This window comes from Cynocephalus volans, chromosome 16 (assembly GCF_027409185.1).
Source record: "Cynocephalus volans isolate mCynVol1 chromosome 16, mCynVol1.pri, whole genome shotgun sequence".
In the NCBI taxonomy this organism is placed as follows: Eukaryota; Metazoa; Chordata; class Mammalia; order Dermoptera; family Cynocephalidae; genus Cynocephalus; species Cynocephalus volans.
Genome location: NC_084475.1, coordinates 2,730,355 through 2,749,769, shown reverse-complemented (window position 1 = coordinate 2,749,769; position 19,415 = coordinate 2,730,355). Strand labels below are relative to the sequence as shown.

The window sequence follows — 19,415 nt, the reverse complement described above, 5'->3', positions numbered from 1 at the left end:
AATGTGTTTGTTTTTGTTCCCAACTTTTTGTATTTTGAGAATTTTTACACTTACAGAAAATTGGAAAAATGTTGTAGTAAATACCTGTGTACCTCCCCTAGAGTCAACATTTGTTAATGCTTTAGCCACATTTGTTTTATCTTTCCCTATGGGCCTATTGCTGAACCTTTTGACTATAAGCAGCAGGCGTCCCGCCCTTCACCCCTGACTGCTTCAGCACACGTGTGCTAAGAACAAGTACGTTCTACTTCCTACCCACCAGACCATTATCCCACCTGAACAACTAGTACTGTTTCCATCACATCAGCTAATACTCAGTCATATTCAAATTTCCCCAGTTGTTCCCCAAATGTCTTTTATAGAGCTGGGTTTTGTGTACCAGTACCCAAACAAGAGTCTTGTGTTGGATTTGATTTATATCTTTTTAAATTTAAAGTCTTGCCCCCTGTTTTATTCCATGATATGGACATTTTGAAGGATCTGGACAGTTGTTGATAGAATGCCCCATTCTGGATTTATTTGACTGTTTCCTTTTGACGGCATTTGACGTTTATCTCTATACCTTGTATTTCCTACGAACTAGAAGTTAGGTCTAGAGGCTTGATTAGATTCAAGTTAAATGTTTTGGGCAAGAATAGATCACAGGTCACTACATCAGGAGGCATGTGATAGTGGATTGTACCATTATTATTGTACTGTTGTACCGTTATTGCTGGACCCATATTAGGGATGTTAACTTGGATCTCCTGTCTCAACTGACCTCTGAACTGTGAAGGTTCATTTCTCCCTTTATTGTTAGTAAGTGATGTGCGGGTGATACTTTGGTGAAGTGTGAACATCCTGTTTACCAACATCCGTCCAGTGGTTTAGCAACTATTGGCCATCCTTTTAAGCACTCAATTCAGTGGTAATTCTTCTACATTTGTTAGCTGGCATTTTTCTGTACAGACGAGGTTTGTTTTTACTCCCTTTATCTCTTTCTTTATCTCTTTCTTTCATTCTTTCTTTCTTTTTCTTAATCACTCAAGGACTTAAAAAATAGTGTTAAAATCAATTGTAGCCTTTTGTGTGTTTGTGTGCCCTTACTCCTTTCGATACTCAGATTGTCCCACATTTGGCCAATGGGAGTCCCTTCAGGCTGGCTTCTATGTCCGTTTGTAAGAGCCCACGTGTGTTTGAGCACCTTGTTTTCTAGCACAGCAAGTGGTCAGAAGCTCACCTTGTACTTTCTCTGATCCAGACCTGGATGATATCAGCCATCCTGAACAGATTAGGTAAATGGTAGACTCCCTCTTATCCAGTTCCCTGGGACCAGCAGCTGGTCAGTTAGTCACAAAAGTCAGTTACGTTGAAGAATCGAAAGAAAATACACACACAGCTTAAACATTTTATTGTAACTTAAAGTAAGTAATATGATTCTTTAAGTAATAGAAATCTTTTGCTGTAGGTCTTCTCTTCAGATTTAGGTTTGAGTGATTGGAGTTGTTTATTTTCTTTCTTGCATTAAGCACACTCACATTGCCACTTCTGTGACTTCTAGACTGAGACTTGGGCATTTCAAACACTTCCTAAGAGGCTTGAGAGCAGAATCCAAGTTTTTAACTCTTTAAGTTGCAGTCCCTTACAGCTAAATCTCCTACACCTAATTCCATGACAACTTTTCTAGCCACTCCGTTTTAGCGAGTCTTTCCCAAGATCCAGTTTACCTCAAACTTTGTGGCACTTGTATTTGTCAGCTTAGGGAATATTTAAGTTACAAGAACAAGTGGCAGGAATAAGTTTTGGAAAGAGCGTTAAGTAGGACCCAGGCAGGCAGGAAAGGCACCTCCTCGCCTGAGCGCTGACTCCACTGGAGACTGAGGCAGGTCGGGGATGCAGAAGGCCTGGGAGACATGGTGAGAAGGGGAAGTGGCCATCAAGTAAGAGCTGCAACTGTGGTGGCCGTGTTCCTGCTCTCCCGAATCTGTCACCTACCTAAGAACAATTCTGATGAGGTAGAATAAAGAGTACTAGGTTTGGGAATTAGAAGACCTGAGTCTAGTCCTTGTTTGTCACTATCCAGCAGTGACCCTCAGCTTGTCATTGAACCTCTCTGTCCATGCCCTCCTCTGGGGATGGTAACATTTGCTCTGCTCACCCCACGGGCTGTTGTGAGGCTGAATGAAAGTGCAATGTTGTTAAAGGTGTGTTTTCTCTGTCGCGGAAGGTGACAAGGCCCTGGCTTTCTCTCTCACTAGACGCTTACTTCATCTGGTGGAGAATCTGAATGGTGGAGCCAGGCAGTGGGGGGACCCAAGCTGTGCTCAGGAGCCACCCGGTGTCACACCCCACATACCATGAGCTGGAAATCACACAGGCACTTTTCTCTGAAAAGAAGCCCATCCATAGACACTGAGTGATTTCACAGGATAAGTGAAAGGTGTTATCAGATAACGTAAAAAGTAATCTCTTTGGAAACTTGTCAGATAGTTTCTTTCTGGGCTGTTTTTGAGCCAAAGTCTGTTTCATTCACTTATTAGCAAAGTTTTGATGTCCACTGTGTGTAAGCACCTCTGTAGGCCCTGGGGTAGGCAGGGACACAAACACACAGAACACCATGCCTTCAAGGACTTGGTGCCGGGCAGGTAAAGAACGTCTGACATCTAGGAGAGTACTTTCTGTGGGTCACGTGCTGTTTTAGGTAACAGTTTTCACATATGGATGCATCTGACCTTCACAACTACCCCATGAGGAACATATCTTCACTGTCCTCATCTTACATGCAAGGACGCCAAAGCACAGAGTGGCCAAGGGCTTCCAGTTGCCAAGTGGCAGTGCCGGCAGCCCAGGCAGTGGGCTCCCAAGCCCAAATCCTCCACTGTGACCCCCCCACCCCCACCCCCCGCACGGCACTGCAGGGTGCCCCTCGCTGCCCTGGGCCGTTCACGTATGTCAGCTGATTCTCCCAAGACAGGTTCCCAGTGGCGGAAGTAGCAGCGGCAAAGTAGCAGCGGCACCCCTCCCCTCCTCGGTTGCTAGTGAGGAAGAGAACTCTGGCCCGGGGCCTGTCACACCTGCGTTTCTTTTCAGACCTACACGGTGGACATCTTCTCCGCGGGCTGTGTCTTTTACTACGTGATCTCTGAGGGCAACCACCCTTTTGGCAAGTCCCTGCAGCGGCAGGCTAACATCCTCCTGGGTGCCTACAGCCTCGACTGCTTCCACCCAGAGAAGCACGGTGAGCCAGCTGGGGTCGGGAGTGGCCCATGGGGGCTGGCTGGTGCCACCTCTGCACTCCAGAGGCCCTACTGTCCCAGTTGCTCACCCCTAGGGCTTTAGCACCCTGCCAACTCGGGCCAAAGCTGGTGGACGGTGGCTAGGGTTATCCTTGGAGTGCCTCCTTCTGAAGCCGAGAAGCTGCGAGGTTCCTCCAGGTCACCAACTACCTGTGTGACCTGGGCAAGGCTCCATTTGGGACCTTGGTTTTCCAGCTTGTGATGTGAGGGTTAAATAATCTGAGGCCCCTTCCTGCTCTGGCATTTGGGGGGACAAATTGTGCTTCATAAACTGGACTTTCATGTGAGGACCAGCGGTCAGTTGGTGCAGTCTGGGCTAGACTGGGGACAGACAGGCTCTGTCCTTACCCCCCTGGCACAGGTGCAGCAAGTATTTCCTCCTGACTTTGGGGTTTCCTGGGTTATAATAGGCTCATGACATCCCAGTGCTGCCTTTTGAAAAAAATTTAAACTTAATTATTGTTTTGCTTATGGGCTATTTTTCCTAATTCATTGTAGAAAAAATGGATTAGCATAAAGGCTCATAATTCTATTTAATACAGGAATGAATGACTGCTATTAATACCTTTGTATGTATTATTCTGACCATTTTCCTAGACACAGGTGGAATTGTTCATACTGTTTTGCAGCATGCTTGATTTCCAACTCCATCTTGAATATCTCTCCATGTCAATCTGTATTCAGCCATGACATCATTTTAATGGCACCCAGTCAGTATATGGAGGCACAGTAGGGGTTTACCTGAGCCTCTGATGTTGGATAGTTCCAGTTGCTTTTTTTATAAACAATGCAGTGAAGACTCTCCTTATTAGCTGAAGTTTTGTGCGTATTTATTATTTTATTGGAATAAGTTATTGTAAGTAGACTCCTATGTCAAAGGGTATGCAGATGTTTAAAGTTTTTGCTATTTCATTGTGGTTTGGGGTTGGTAATAATGAGTTTATATTCCTCCTTTATAGAAGACATCATTGCACGTGAATTAATAGAGAAAATGATTGCCATGGATCCTCAGAAACGCCCCTCAGCAAAGCACGTGCTAAAGCACCCGTTCTTCTGGAGCCTGGAGAAGCAGCTGCAGTTCTTTCAGGTAAAGATGTCTGTTTTCCTTATCAAAAATCCTCATTTTGAGTGTGGTACTGATAACACCAAGGCCACGGGTTCGGATCCTATATAGGGATGGCCGGTTTGCTCACTGGCTGAGCGTGGTGCTGACAACACCCAGTCAAGGGTTAAGATCCCCTTACCGGTCATCTTTTAAAAAAAAAAAAAAAAAAAATCCTCATTTTATGTTTTCCAAATTTTGAAAATATAGAGAAGGATAAAGAATAAAACAGATGACTCTTAATCCTATAACCAGGAAATAACCGTGGTTGACATTTTAATATATTTTCTTCATATATATAAAAGTAATTGGGATCAAACTATGTATACAGTTTTGTATCTTGTTGTTTTTCAACCATACATAATATTCTAAGTACTTTTATATTACAGTTCTAAAATTTTAATGAGTATAGTATTCTATCATATGGATGTGCCATACATAATTTTTAATCTTTATATTATGGAATTTCCAAACATATACAAAAGTAGAACAAATACTACAATGAGCTCCTCTTTACCCATCCCCCAGCTTCAACAAATATGGACTCAATATTAACAAATATTAACCTCCACCTTCTCCCCACCCCAGATTATTTTGAAGCAAGTCTCAGGTGTTACATACTTTTGTTCAAGTGTCATAAATTTATACATTTCCTTATATTGGGTTTTTCCTATCATCTTTTACTCAATCTTTGCCCAGATGTCATTTTGCTTAAAATCGCTTCTGCAAAGTTAAGATACAGGATTAATGACTATGAACTCCTTTGGTGGTTTGACGGTTTCATGGCTTTGTGGAGAGGTGCGTTTCTCAGCATCTTCCGTGGCATGAGTTGAGCATAGTCTACCCAAATGCCTTCTGCCCAGCACGTGGCTCTGCAGAGCGGGCTCGGGGCAGTGCTCTGCTCCCTGGCTCTGGGAAGAGCTGAGCTTGGTGAGCACCGTGGTTAAGAAGTGACCATCACGCTGTCCTGGAGTCTGCCTGGGGCCCTGGCCATAGTGAAGCCCAGAGTGAAGCTCCTTGAGGCCAGGGGCGTTTGACGGGTCATGTTCACTGCTGTGTCCCTGCCGTCTAGGGAGGATGCAGCCTGGCCCTAGCAGGTGCTTACCAGCCATTCAGATGGCTTGAGGTGGGGAGGGTTTGGTGCCGTCTTCGTGGCAGCAGCGGGTGTGTGTAGCATCAGGATTGAGAACTGTGTTCCACAAGACGTAACGTGAAAATCCTCAAAAGTCCACAGGTCTTCAAGAGACTGCTGAAAACTAGCCAGGTCAATCTGATGACAAAATATAGAACAGGAATGAAACGTGAACAAAGGGAACCTTCATCCCACCGTGGGTTAGGATTCAAATGCTTAGTATCTCCAAGTCTTACGTCTTGTGAACACACCTGGCTTCCATCCATGTCAACTAGCCATGACAGCCTTGCTGCTCAGAATGGTGTGTCCCAGTGTGCCCAAGCTGACGGTCTCATCTTTCCAAGGCTTTTCTCTAACAAGTGCTAGTTAGAGTTTCACTAGTCTGACTTCATCTTCATCAAAGAAAGGAAAGACAATGGGTCTCATAAGACCACTTAAGGCGAATGTGTGTGGGGCTCATCCCTCCATTTCCTCAGCTCTTGCCCTGCCTTGTGATGGGGCTCAGAGAAGCCAGTACCTGGGTGCATCCTGACCCTCCGTATTGCCACAAGCAAACGCAGAGCAGGGTTTGAATCCTGGTGGCACCTCCAGAGCCAATACTCTTGCCACTAAGTTTCCTCCTCAAAAAGAAACCTTGGCTCCACCTGACTTTTCTACTGTTCTGGTGCAGAATGACAACCCTCTGCCAGTTTACAGGTCTGAGCATGTCCTGTTTCAATGGGTAGACAAAGCACAGGAGGCGAGCAAAATCGAGCCTTTTTTTTCTTTGCTTCATTGGCAAACATAGATTGCACATATAGCTCTGTGCAGACGCGGGGCATGTATGCATGTGTAGGATCCAGGTGATGCTTTCATGGTATGTGCACGGGTGTGCACCTGTGACACCTCCCCCTGTCGTGCAGAGGGTCTCTGCGGGCCTATCCCCCGTGACCAACAAACACGGCTGCTCCCTGGAGAAGAGTTCGTGGATGGTGGGGGGCAGAGCACTTGGGCCAGCTCTGAGGCAGACTGCAGCCTGGGCCTGACAGGGCCATCAGTCTCATCACGACTCATGGGACAGTGACGGTTCTGTTACTTGGTGTCGATCCTCAAGCTCTCGGCATCTCCAAACCCTGACCATCATTTGTTGTCCGTTTGTCACAGGATGTGAGTGACCGAATAGAAAAGGAGTCCCTGGATGGCCCAATCGTGAAGCAGTTGGAGAGAGGCGGGAGAGCCGTGGTGAAGATGGACTGGCGGGAGAACATCACAGTCCCCCTCCAGACAGGTGACCACACTGCAGCCGTGAGGGGACCTTTCAGAAGAAGCTGCCGTTTCTAAGAAGTAAACGTGGAAATGGCAGTTCTGGGCTGTTCAGCCTCCAAATACCACTGGTTGGGTTTGCGACATTCTTGGATATGTCCTCCGGTGTTTGGTTACACTGATGTGTGTTTCATTTTTGTCCCTTAGAGCGATAGGGTAGTGATAGTGTCACGCTCTGGGTGGTCATGTCTGATCTGGGAGCTGACACGGGGTGGAACTCACACTGACACCACCCTTGGGTTCCATGTGGAGGATCTGCTCCTGGGACTGTGACCATGGCATTACGTCACATTTCAGTCCGATTGCTCAATCCCCAGGACCCCAGGAATTGTTTTCTTTTAAAGTTTGTTTGCTTACTTATTCCTTGCTTAACCATCGCATGTATCCCTCAATGTTTTTCTAGATCTGCGTAAATTCAGAACCTATAAAGGTGGCTCAGTCAGAGATCTCCTCCGAGCCATGAGAAACAAGGTAAAGGGTTTGTGGATACTGGGGAGGGGGACCCAGAGGCTGCAACAGACATCCTCTTGCTCTTTTTTTTTTTCCCCCAAAGATGACCGGTAAGGGGATCTTAACCCTTGACTTTGTGTTGTCAGCACCACCCTCCCCCATTGAGCTAATCGGCCATCCCTACGTGGGATCCGAACCTGTAGCCTTGGTGTTCTCAGCACCCCACTCTCCCGAGTGAGCCACGGGCCGGCCCAGACATCCTCTTGCTCTTTTCCATTCTTCGTGGGTCCCTTGGTCCCTACCAGGATGCTGACCTCTTGGAGGCTAGGTGGCCTTAGCTGGACTTGACAGATTCGAGGCTGTCTCTTCCCTTCTCAGACTCTCTCTTCAGGGATTTGAGGTGCAAAGTTAAGCTCTGGGGAGCAGCCTCTCTGAAGCCTGTGTGCTGCTCCATCATCTCTCTTTACTGCTCTTTGTGATGCCCTCTACCTGCCTGATACAGCCACCATGTAAACACACTCTAGCGGGGACCCTCTGGGACCTTCCCACCTGGGGCCTGCTGTCCAGGGGGCACAGCTTATTCCCTGGGGGCCTGGGGTGCTCGTGACCTGTGCTGTTACTGAGCAGCCTTCAAACAGGGCACACTCCCAGACACAGAATCCGCCTTCGAGGCCTTTGGGACAGACACTTCAATTTCAGGTGACTTTATTCCACTGGAGGCTGCCAAGAATTTCTCTAGGCCCTGACCACCATGGAAGGCCTGTCGACCCTCTGCTGGACCAGCCTCTCGGCACTACGCTCAGCCAGTGAGCCAACCGGCCACCCCTATATAGGATCCAAACCCATGGGAGGACCAACCTCTCGGGTAGCAAAGCGCCTCCTGCTCCCCTGGGCTGGGCCTTGCTGGCTTTGAGGCCCCTTCCCGAGTGAGGGGAAGCAGGCAAGATGGTCGGGATGGATCGCTGGATGCAGAAACCTTTTTTCCTTTTCTTCACAAGCAACCAACTAACACTAATATTCTGTCTTCCCTGAACGATTAAAGGCTGTTTGGCCAGCGTTGCTGGCACTTTCTAACCACCAAACCTCTGTTGCAGAGGCACCACTACCGGGAGCTCCCCGTGGAGGTGCGGGAGACGCTGGGCGTGCTGCCCGACGGCTTCGTGCGCTACTTCACCTCGCGCTTCCCCCACCTGCTCTTGCACACCTACTGGGCCATGGAGCTGTGCGGCCACGAGAGACTCTTCCAGCCCTACTACTGCCACGAGCCCCTGGAGCCCTGGCCCGCAGTGACGCCAGATGCCCTCTGAGTCAGGGCAGCCTCTCTGTTCTGGTGGCCCCAGCTGTGACTGAGGGCCTGGTCTCCACAGTCCAGAGCTTGACACCTCCCAGGCTTTCCCAAACCAAGTGCCTTGAGCCACCCGTTCTGCAGCCAGCAGATGATAATGCTGACCCCAGGAATTGGGAGAGGTGGCCCCATGACCTCCAGGGAGCTGGGAAGGTGTTGGCCTTGAAAGCATTACAGTCAGGAATGTCTGCACAGGAGGGCCCGTCCCAGAGGCAGTAGGAGGAGCCCCTGCCAACCTGCTGCTGGATAAACTCACTTCGGCTCATGTTTCTTTTTAAAATTCCTGTTTAATGTCAGTCTATGGGCCTTTCAGGAAGGAAGAGGAGGGAATTCTGAGTTTTGCCCTCGTCCTGGGAAGAGCTAGGCTGACATCCACTAAGAGACTGCTGTGCCAGAAGTGGGATTGGGGGCAGTGCCGAGGAGGAGGGCGTTCAGAGGGTGCTATCCTGGGGATGGGAGCTGCCTCCTGAGCACCGGTGCACCCAGAGTATCCCACGTGACTGCCAGCCCATGCATCCTCAGGCAGCAGGCGCCATGCACATGGGGGTGTGATGTTAGGGACTGGTTGGCAAGGCACGCTGGCAGGTGAGATCATGTCTGCAGCTTTCTTGGAAATGAGGAGAAAGCTCTGTTCTGGAGGCAGCCGTAGCCCAGCGCACCAGTGGCCTCGACAGTGGCCTTTGCTGGATTGTGCCCTGGATCACATGTGTGGAGGTGTTCAGGAGCATTTGGGCAAGAGGTGAAGAGTTCCTGGCCACCAAGTAGGGCAGCTAAGACCCAGACAGGGACAAGCCTTCAGGACCAGAGGGGAGCAGCTGAATGGGACCCCCTGGCCACCCGGAGAAAGCCCTGAGCTAGCAGGTAGGCAGTAAGGCTCCTCGTCCCTAAGGCCAGCAGGACAGGAGACACGTGGTGAGTCAGCGTCAGGGTTGGGAGCCAAGACCACACTGTGTGCTTTGTGGGCTAGCTTTTATGTTTTTCTTGGCACGTTCTAATAACTATATTTTGATCATACTGTAGAATGCTAGATTAGCACAAGCAAGCTAAACTTAACTTGAAGCTTACTCGTGAAGAAATGCAAGATATAATACACGTTCTATCTTGTGTGGTACCAAAAATCACCATCTCCTCGAGAAAGAGTGTTTATGTTTAGAACATTCTCAAATGCTGAAGAGTAAAACATTACAGCAACACTATGTAAATGTATTCAGCAATGTCAAAGTAATATTCTCTAAATTATGTAATACCATGTTATTTTCTTTTCCTAAAAATTAATATAATTTTTAGCTTTAATTTTAGTCAGAAATTCCTCTGTCTCTTCCCTCCTGAGAACCTTGGAGGTTAAGATGCAATCAGGGTACCATGTAAGGAAATGTCCTGCATGTACAGCCTCCAGCCCTGGGCAGACAGGTCAATGCCATTCCATAAAAGAATGACGGTGTCCGTTTACCCACTGACAGAGAAATCACTGTTTCTGCCTCTTGGAAGATGCTTCCTGGTTTTGTTGTATCAGAGCCACTCGTCAAAAGCTCTGATTCTGCCTTCGTAGAATTCAGTTTCCTTCCTTTCATAATGGCTAAAGTGATTTTTTTCCTTAATATTATCCTACGTCTTTAAACCTCATCGAGTACCTCATCTAGACCCTGGAACCTTGGCCCCCGTGGTGGGCACTGTTGGCCTCTTCTATTCACTGGCCTGTTGAGCGTCTCCATTGTTCATCGGTCTGTTCACTGGAGCCTCAACCTGTGTCCTCTTGGAAGGCGGCTGGATCCACTGCCGTGGCCTTCAGTGCTGGGAGAGCTGCGTGAGGAAGCGCAGCAGCCCTGGAAAGGGCCTAAGTCTCCATTAAGCTTTTACTCTCTGCTCTTGTAGTTTCTGAACTTGCTCCTCTTCGTATTTCCCAGCATCTCTTTTCCTTGCCCACATCTTCACCGTCCTGGTGTTTCAGTTGACTGTGGCCTGGTGTTGGCTTTTCCTGGAAGAAGCCCTCAGGTGTCCCACACGGGTGAGCCCAAATCCTGCCTTCCAGGGTTGGACCATTATCTTTTAAACCAAAGTGTCAGCTCGTTTCCTGTGCTCTGTCTTCTTCATGAAACAGTGACTTCCCATGAGTAACTCTGGTTCTGATTTTGTATTGGCACCTAAATCCTTTCTGTATTCACTGGGAAACCATGAGGAAACAACACATCTGCAATGAAGCCTCCCTCTGGAGCAGCCTTAACCAACAGTTTGGCCAAAGTCCCCACCCACTCGCCTCCCCCGTGTGCTCTTTGTGTGTTTGATGGATACAGTTTTCCTTTTCAGTGTCCCTAAAGCTGTGACGGGGGAGTCCCACTTACCCGGAAAGCATTACCAGTCAACTACGCAGCGTTCTCAGATGCAAAACTTGTGTAGTATCCTTTTTGCAATGAGCTATTTATTTAACCTATTTATATTTATTTAATTTTTACTCTGAAGCGTATCCAGTTACAATTGCACTTGCTTAAAGCACATCAGATTTGTCTTGCAGAACACCCATGGAAATTTAAAACTGGAAAAGGAAAAGTTATACTGTATCCTTCCAAGGGATGGACACCTTCCAGTAGTCCTGTGATTAAAGGGTGAATAATTTGGACTGGGTAATCTGTTAATTTTAAGGTGATTTTTAAAAATTTCTGTGCCATTGTGTCTTCTCTGTGCACAGTTAACTGTTTCATTGGTATGTGTTAATTGTGTGATACAATCATTTTTGTGGAGCCTAAAGTCCTCATTTTAGCTTTATATTTTATAAATTGCCAGACTGTACAACTTTTATGTGTATTTTTAAAGCTTGATGATGTGAGTGTCATTATCTAAGCTAAACAGCCTATTTTTGTACCTCCTGTACAGTTTTGTAATTCTGCTGATTGATGACGGCATCTTACATTGAGCCAGCCTCAATAAAGGTAGTTTTAGATTTGGGAGTCAGTTTCTTCTTAGAGATCTGAACACCACTCTCAGACAAGAGGGTCTTCCTGGGTGGTAGGGGTGTGGACGGCGAGGCCTGAGCAGCCGGCTCAGCTGGAGGGAAGACAGTGTCCTCGTGTCCACAGCAGGCTCCAGGGGGCTGGAACATCCTTCTTGGTGGCTGTTTGTGGGCAAAGCTTCTTTGAAACATGGCAGGAAGTTCCTGAAAGTATTGATTTGGGCTGAATTCCAGGAAGTTGGCTCATTGGGACAGGCATGGCATGTGGTGAGAAGTAGGCTCTAGAGCAGAGTTTGGGGTATGTGTTTGGTGAATAGGACACTGGGCCAAGAGACCTAGGAGAGCAGACAAGCCAGCAAAGTGCTGGGAAAGCCGGAGTGGCCCGCATCTGAGACGTCCACGTGCACACCCAGGAGTGAGCTTGGCAGCGCTCGGCTTGGAATGTAGGATCCTGCCAACATGCTTTCTCCTTTCCCTGTCCCATCCTCTTTGGAGAGATCAGGTGAGTTTCCGCCTGCTCTTGTACCACCAGGAACTGCTCACAAAGGGAGGAACCGGAGGGCCCAGCAGCCCCAAGAGAGCTGTGCAGGGATAGCACCAAGGCTGGTTCCTTCCGTCCCACCCCCCACCATCCCATCCCTCTCCTCTCACCCCTGCTCACGCCCCAGGGGGACCAGGAGCAACACTGAGACCTGGGGACACAGCCGTCTCTGAAGTGCCAGAGCTGCAGGATGCTGCCCACAGCCGCCCTTCGTGGGCAGCAGAGCAGCTCTTGGATTCCCCTCAGGGCTATTGAGCTGTGGCTGGGACCGAGACTTGAAATGGCCCAGGCCTGGGAGTGGGCAGCCACCAGCACCCTCAGCTGCCTCTGAGCACAGGGAGAGGCACAGGTCTTCAGCCAGGACCCCAGCACACGGAGGATCTCTTCTTCCCCGGCCTCACATTGGCACAGCCCAGCCATGGTTCTAGGGCTGGGTGTGATTGTCAAAAGATGGGGCCCTGAGGCGGGGTCTGTAGCTTTACCTGCTTAGTCAGTGTTGGCTGCAAAGAGGATGCTTTTTCCCAAATCCGATGATCCATTTCATTAAATAGACATGGCCAGATGTGTGTACATGCGCAGACATCTGTACTACATCAGTGAACGGACCAATGGGCACCGTCTTTCTCTACCTGCACCAGTGTCATTTGTGCGAGACCACGCTTTACCTTCCAGAGCTCATCAGAACAGTGAGCTCTGCTGTCTGCCTTTCCACCCTGGGCCAGGCTCTGTGCCGGGTCATCCTGTGCCTTGACTGCTCCTCAGCTTAGTCCTCTCTCCCTTCAGAGGAGCATTTCTCTCACAGCTGAAGTCATTTTATACCTTTCACCTCAGCAGGAGACTGACCAGACCCTTTGCCAAGGCTGGAGTCAGCTCCCAAGCCTATCTTTGGACCACCTGCTGTGGGCAGAGGGGCAGGGCTGGTGAGAACAGGCAGCCCCTGGGAAATCCTGGTGAAAGCCGGTGGGGGCTGGAGGGGGCGGGGACTGCAGGGCAGTGACCGAGTAAACGTGGCCTCTGAGAGGTTTGGCAGGTGAGCCGTGAGTGGAGAGGATCATGTTCTTTCTCCTTCCTCTCGTCCCTTTGCCTCTTCAAATCCTCCTTCCCCTTCCCACCAGCTGCAGGATTTGGATGAAGCCACAGATGTGTTCTCAGAGTTTGCTTGCAGGTGACACGAAGCTGGAAAGAGTCATCACCGCCGTGATCATGACCCAGTCAGGATTCTAGAAAATGACAAGAAACTGGCATGCTGAGCCAAAACACAGAGGATGGCAGGAAGTCCTGTCTTCATGTTAAAGAGAGAGTGCTTGGGTGAGGGCCAGTCAGGGAGCCCTTTGAGTGAGGGTGACCGACGAGGCCTGCCGTCTGTGTGCAGGGTGTCGGCGCCTGTGCTCTGACCTGGTGCTCCAGGTCCCATGCTCCATGCCGGTGTTGTATTCTTTAATGATGGGGCTGGGGGCAGAGGGCAGGGCTGGGAGGGGCTTGGAAAGCATCACAGGCACTGGAAGATGTGGGAGGAATGTGGCATAGAGAGACGTGAGAGCTTTTGCATCCTCAGACATCTGTCACATAATGAGGAACTGGATTTGTTCTCTTGCTCCAGAGGGTTTAAGCTAGAATAAGGGAGCAGGGTCCAGAACAGCAGATCCCGGGCTCCAAGAGAGAGGACTGCCCAGCTGCACAAAAGGGGGCTTTGCGAGGTAGGGAGTTCTGGGTCCTCCCGAATGGCCTAGGAAAAAATTCTTCCTTGAGCGAGAGGTTGGACTCTAGTCCCTTCCAAATAAGCACCTGTGACTGAGGCCAACCTCTCTCTGTGATAAGTTCCCAGAAAAGGGCTGCCTGACAGGTGCAAGTCACGGGAAGTAGGGAGGGCAAAGGGAGGTGTCAGAAAGGGCCGTTCAGCCTACTGGGTGTGGTGGGCCAGGTGGCCGGTCTCCAGGATTCTGCTGAGGCATCACAAGTGCACAAGTTGCAGACACATGCACTAAGAGGTGGCTGCTATGAGGTGAGAGAACCAAGGCCCATAGTCCCATGTGAGCCCAAGGACCCACCTGGGCTTAAGAAAATCAAATGAGCGTCCCAGCATGAGGGAAAGGCTGCTGGACTCAAGGGACTAACTCTTGCCCTACCAGCGAGACACCGCTGTAACCAGTGACAGTAGCCTCGGAAGAGTCACTGTGCCCTTTGATAGAGTTTTTCCTCAAACATTCAGGATTTGAAGATGGCAAGCTGGGCTCACACAGCAGTCCTCCCTCCCACACCCAAACCCTAGAAATGAGAGAAGAAACGAGAGGTTAACATGTAGCTGCACTCAAAAGTGAGGCAGGAGCTGCGTGGCCCCGAAATAGGGAGCAATCCCTGAGATGCTCAGAGCAGATGTGACAGACTGAAGAGGGAAGCTTCAGCTCCGAGTGTGGGCGGAGGGGATGGCCCCAGCCCCACTGCTTGGCTGCTGAGCAGGAGTGAGGTGGAGGACTGCTGGAGTCAGGCTTTCCCCAGGACACCACCCCTGCTGCCATGAGCCACACAGCGGTTCTGGGAATGTGCACTTATGGGCAGAAGCTTTGAGGCTGGTGAGACCCCCCCCGAGCACCCCACACACAGGAACAGCAGCCACCAGTGTCCCTGCCCAGGAGCATGTCCACCTGCTCCTGTTCTCACTGAACACCGTGCTCGATGTGGGCCCCAGGGCAGCCCCCCCCACCTCATCCAGGGAGCTGACGGGCAGCGGAAGCAACAGAATCCCTCTGCCCGGGGATCCCAGCTGCAGCACGGGGTGCAATTCAGCTCCACAGGCCAGAGAAGGCCAGCACGGCCAGACGGCCTTCACAGATGGCTTGTGGTCCACGGAGACAGAATAGGACCCTAAGAGGAAAAGTTATGTCATCCTTAGAGAGGTGACGGTGTCACATTCATAAGCTGTGAGAAAGAACCAATAGATTCCTCAGAAATAAGAAATATAATTGTTGAAAGTCAATAGGGAGTGGATAGACACAGCTGAAGAACAAATTAGTGACCCAGAAGTTCAAGTGCAAGTCTCCCCCCAGAATGCTGCATACCAGGATAGGATGGAAAGGAAGAAAGAAAATGGGGTGATAGACTAACACCCCCTCAAAGGTGTTCATGTTCTAATCCCGACACATGAATATGTGACCTTACATAAGGAAAGGGCCTTTGCAGATGTGGTTAAGTGAAGGGCGCTGAGGTAGGGACATTATCTGGATGGTCCCAATATAATCACGAGGGTCCTAGGGAGAGGGAGGCAGGAGGGCAGAGTCAGAGAAGACAGGATGACAGAAGCTGAGGTTGCAGTGGTACATTTTGAAAGTGGAGGAAAAGACCATGAAACTGGAAAAGGCAAGGAAATAGATTGTTTCCTAGATCCTCCAAGAGGAATATAGCCCTGCCAACACCTTGAATTAGGATTTCTGTCCTCTGAGCTGTAAAATAACAAATTTGTGTTATTTTAAACCACTAAAGTCATGGTACTTTGTTGTAGCAGCCATCAGAAACTGACACAGATAATTCCAACATCTGCCTAAATTGGAGGTCCCAAAGGAAATGTGGAAGGAAGGCAGGATTTAAAGAAAAAATATGATTTCTCAGAAATAACTTTCCTCAGGTTGAAAACGTTGGCAGTATAAATGAAGGTTAATGTTTAATCCTAAGTGATGAAACTTGTAACATCCAGGATGAGGACACAATTCTAGAACCAGTTGGGATGGGTGGGGAACAGGAGGCAGATCTACAAAAGAATGAGAAAACTGACATCAAACTTCATGTCAGCAAGAAGACAGCCCAATAAAAGCTTCAAACTGCTAGGAGAAAGAATTTTGAACCTGTGATTCTAAATCTAGCTTCACTATCATTTAAAGGTGAGGGCAAAATAAAGACATATTCAAGTACAAAAGAACTCAAAAAGTTTACCACTTATAGACCATGACAAAGAATTACTGGTGGATACATAGTAGCAAAAAAGGAATTCAGCAGAATGTAGTGGCTGCTAAAATGCACTATGGTAAGCATAGAAAGTATTTAAAATTACATATTTAACATTACATGTCCATTTCTCTTTAAAACCTTCTCTCTACCAAATTTGAGTCTAAAATTTCCAAATACATGGGCAGAGAGATGCTGGGGGAAAGAAAGTAGGGAAGTCAGATGCATGCAAAGGTTCTCGACCTGCCTGGGGGGAATGTAGGGGACGGTCAGCTCTAGATGTGGTGGAAGGATGGGCTTAAGTAGGCGGGTTAGCTGTGGGGTGACCGCGGGACAGGTGGAACTTTCGAATGGCTGGGCCCGGCTGGGGAAAGGAGCAACAAAATTCAACCCAACAACTAGGTGAAAGAGGGGAAAACCTGGTAAATAAGCATAAAATCAGAGTACAGGAAAAGTTTAAATAACAGAGGTAACAGCATAAACTCACCTATTAAAATGCAGCAATTCTCAGGCTGTGTTCTTTTTTAATAAATTTAAATTTTTTTAGTTACTTGCTTACTTACCTTGGTCTGCCCCACTAGACTGTAGGCTACATGAGGCCAGAGACTGTGTCCTGGCTCTTCCACAGCTGTACGATAGAAATGCATCTTCCTAAGGAGTTAGGATCTACAAGAAAAAATTTTTAAATTTTTTGAATGAGTGACATATGCATATGATTCAAAAGTCCAAAATTATAAAAGGCGTAACAGGAGGTGGTGTAAGAGGAGGCGGGGCGCCGGGGCAGCGGGGACCCCCCCCACCTTCTCGTCCCCTCCCGCTCCTCCCCCACTGTCGGCGCTTCCCCCACCCCCCCAGGACCCCCCCTACCGCCCAGCCGTGCAAATCTCGCGAGGAAACACGCGGTTTCACTAGTGTGTTTACACCGATCACTACTAATCCGGACCGAACCGATCCGGATTAAGGGGCCGGAGGCGGGTCCTGGGCACCAGCGGTTCCGACCCCCCCGCCCTCCGCGCCGCACCCGAGTGGCCCCCAGCCGAGCGGGCCCCCACCTCCCGGCCCGGCCTGGGCCCTCCTGCGCCTTTCTTGGCCTTTGTCCGGCCCCAGGAGGCCGGTCCCGCGTCCCCCGCGGCCGCCCGGGCCCGGGCCCGCGTCGGGCGCCTGGCTCTGTACGCGAGCCCGGGGATCTGCGGCCTCCGTGGCCCCCCTCCCCCGCCCGCCCTCTCGTGGAGCCCGGCGCCGGCGGCGGCTGCCCGGGCGGGGGGTTGCGGCGCTCAGGAGAGGCCCCGGCTCCGCCCCGGGCCTGCCCAGGGGGAGAGCGGAGCGGCCCGCAGCCGGGTCGGGTCGGGGCCCCTCCCGGGAGGAGCGTGGAGCGGCGGCGGCGGCGGCGGCAGGTGAGAGGCTGAGCCCCGGGCGGGGGAGGGCGCCGGGCCTGGGGCATTAACCGTCCCGGGAACCCTCTCGGCCTGAGGAGGCTGAGACCCCGGCCCACCCCGGGGCCGGCGCCGGGCCGCAGCTCGGCGATGAGGCGAGCGGAGCTCCCTGAGGGCTGCGGGTCGCCTTGGGGCCCGGCCGAAGACGGGGGAGGCCCAGGCGGCCCCGGCCTGGGAGTGGGGAGGGCGGCCGGCCGAGAGAGGGGCACGCCGGCAGCTGGAGACCCCGCAGCCTCCCGGACGTCCCCGAGGGCTGGCCCTCCCTCCCTCCGTGACAGGTGGGCCTGGAGTTGGGGAAAGTTTGGAGCCGGCGATGGGCGCCGGGACCAGGCCCCATGGGTCCTGCTTCCCGGCCGTGGGCTACAGGGAGGATCCCAATCCAAGGCCCGGCTGGAATGAGACGGAGCGGATATTTCCTTAACATGAGTTGACATTAAATGGAATAACCGCCGGGGCGTCATTTTCCGGGCCAGGCCTGGGGATGGAGGTTTGGGAAACGTTGCGGAGACCTTGGGGTTTGGGAGAGACTGCAACCTCTGCCATTCCGACCTCGATGAGGGCAGGGCGAGACGCGAGGAAGGCCACTTACTGAGGGGAAACTCACTCTCCCAATCTCTCTTTCTTTGCTTTTCTTTTTAAAAAGACGCCTTTATAATCTTCCGAGAATTTCCTAATTTCTTCTCTCACCTGCACTTGTCTGTGTGGGTGAAACTTTAATTTGTCACCCTTTCAGTCCCCTTTGCCCCAGGTTCTCAATCCAGGAAGGGAAATGAAACTGGAGGACTTGGAGGGGTTGTTATTGGAAATTGTGAAGTTGTTAGATTGCAGAGGAGAATGTTTGATTCATGTTTTCAGTGAGCTTAAAAATCACGCCAATCATTCCAATAACTACTTAATCCGTGTTTGAAAGGGTTCTATGTAATGTATGCTCTTTTTCCACTGTTACTATTAAAGAGAGGTTTTTAAAGGGTCATGCAAGAATTGATCTCTTGGAAAGGATGGACATATTTGCTGAAAGTAGCCTGTGCATTAATGGTCATGGAAGGAGTTTAAAAATGGTGTCCTACTGCCCCTCCCTGCTTGGAAGGAGTGCTAAAAGCAGATGTCCAGAGTGGAGAGAAACCTACTGCTCCAGGGAGTGGTCAGAAAAAGATTTTGTAAAGGGATTGTTATGGAGCTATATTAATTTCCTGAGTGAATGCAGGTTGATGGTTTTACCATGGGTTCTTTATTAAATTTATTTAGATAGGATAATTCCTATCTTCATGAGCTGCTGTGATGTCTTCAGAGAAAGGGGCTATATAATAGTGTTATTTGAAGTTATTTGTAGCTTCTGATTCATGCTATATTCTTTTGAAATTGTTATTAATGATTCTTATTTTTAGTTTAAGAACTAGTTCCTGTGTGTTTGGGAAAGAGGTATTTGAAAGTACTTAGCTAGATTCAAAGGTTGGTAGGAGGAATTTTCTTTTTCAAGCTAGCCCTTGTTTTGTTTTTTCCCTGTGCTCAACTTTTACAGAGATTATATGAAGGGTCTGAGGTTTGGGGGCTGTTAAAATAAAATCAGAACGAGGGAAGAGTAAATGGTCCTCATAGAAGAGGACTTCTGAGCCGCTCTGTAACTTTAAATGTTTTACTATTTGATGCAACACATTGTCACTTACCACTTTTATGCTATATTTACTTGAGATTTACCTGCATGTGACCATTCAGTGAAATAATTACTGTGAATTTTGTTATAAATAAAATTGGTTCCTCACATTTTAGTTTTCATGGTTTCACAGCCTAGTTTTTCTTTTTCAGTAGAAATGATGGAAGAATTGCATAGCCTGGACCCACGACGGCAGGAATTATTAGAGGCCAGGTTTACTGGAGTTGGTGTCAGTAAGGTGAGTAAAATGATAATGAACACCATTCATAGTCTAATTTAAGCACATTTAAAAAATGATTAAGAG

At 49.4% G+C, this 19,415-nt stretch overlaps 3 protein-coding genes across 4 annotated transcripts in view; 2 read left to right on the top strand and 1 right to left on the bottom strand.

The window, feature by feature from the left end:
• ERN1 (endoplasmic reticulum to nucleus signaling 1) overlaps positions 1-11,541 on the top strand; it is a 72,643-nt gene extending 61,102 nt beyond the window's left edge. Inside the window, exons 18-22 of the mRNA XM_063080841.1 lie at positions 3,070-3,217; positions 4,235-4,362; positions 6,653-6,776; positions 7,215-7,282; positions 8,356-11,541. Of these exons, the coding sequence (XP_062936911.1) occupies positions 3,070-3,217; positions 4,235-4,362; positions 6,653-6,776; positions 7,215-7,282; positions 8,356-8,568 (681 nt within the window). The 3' untranslated portion in view covers positions 8,569-11,541. The remainder of the gene's footprint in view (positions 1-3,069; positions 3,218-4,234; positions 4,363-6,652; positions 6,777-7,214; positions 7,283-8,355) is intronic.
• Positions 11,542-15,418: 3,877 nt separating this feature from the next.
• Positions 15,419-17,921, bottom strand: LOC134365089 (basic proline-rich protein-like). The gene is made up of 3 exons (XM_063081276.1): positions 17,080-17,921; positions 16,591-16,693; positions 15,419-15,833 (listed from the first exon to the last, which is right to left on the bottom strand). Exons 1-2 carry the CDS (start codon positions 17,919-17,921, stop codon positions 16,687-16,689), a joined length of 849 nt encoding a protein of 282 aa, XP_062937346.1. The 3' UTR covers positions 15,419-15,833; positions 16,591-16,686.
• The window catches only part of LOC134364985 (serine/threonine-protein kinase tousled-like 2), a 67,790-nt gene continuing 65,300 nt past the window's right edge, over positions 16,926-19,415 (top strand). For both annotated transcript variants that reach the window (XM_063081205.1, XM_063081206.1), the window contains exons 1-2: positions 16,926-17,421; positions 19,264-19,349. In XM_063081205.1, the coding sequence (XP_062937275.1) occupies positions 19,269-19,349 (81 nt within the window). In that variant the 5' untranslated portion in view covers positions 16,926-17,421; positions 19,264-19,268. The remainder of the gene's footprint in view (positions 17,422-19,263; positions 19,350-19,415) is intronic.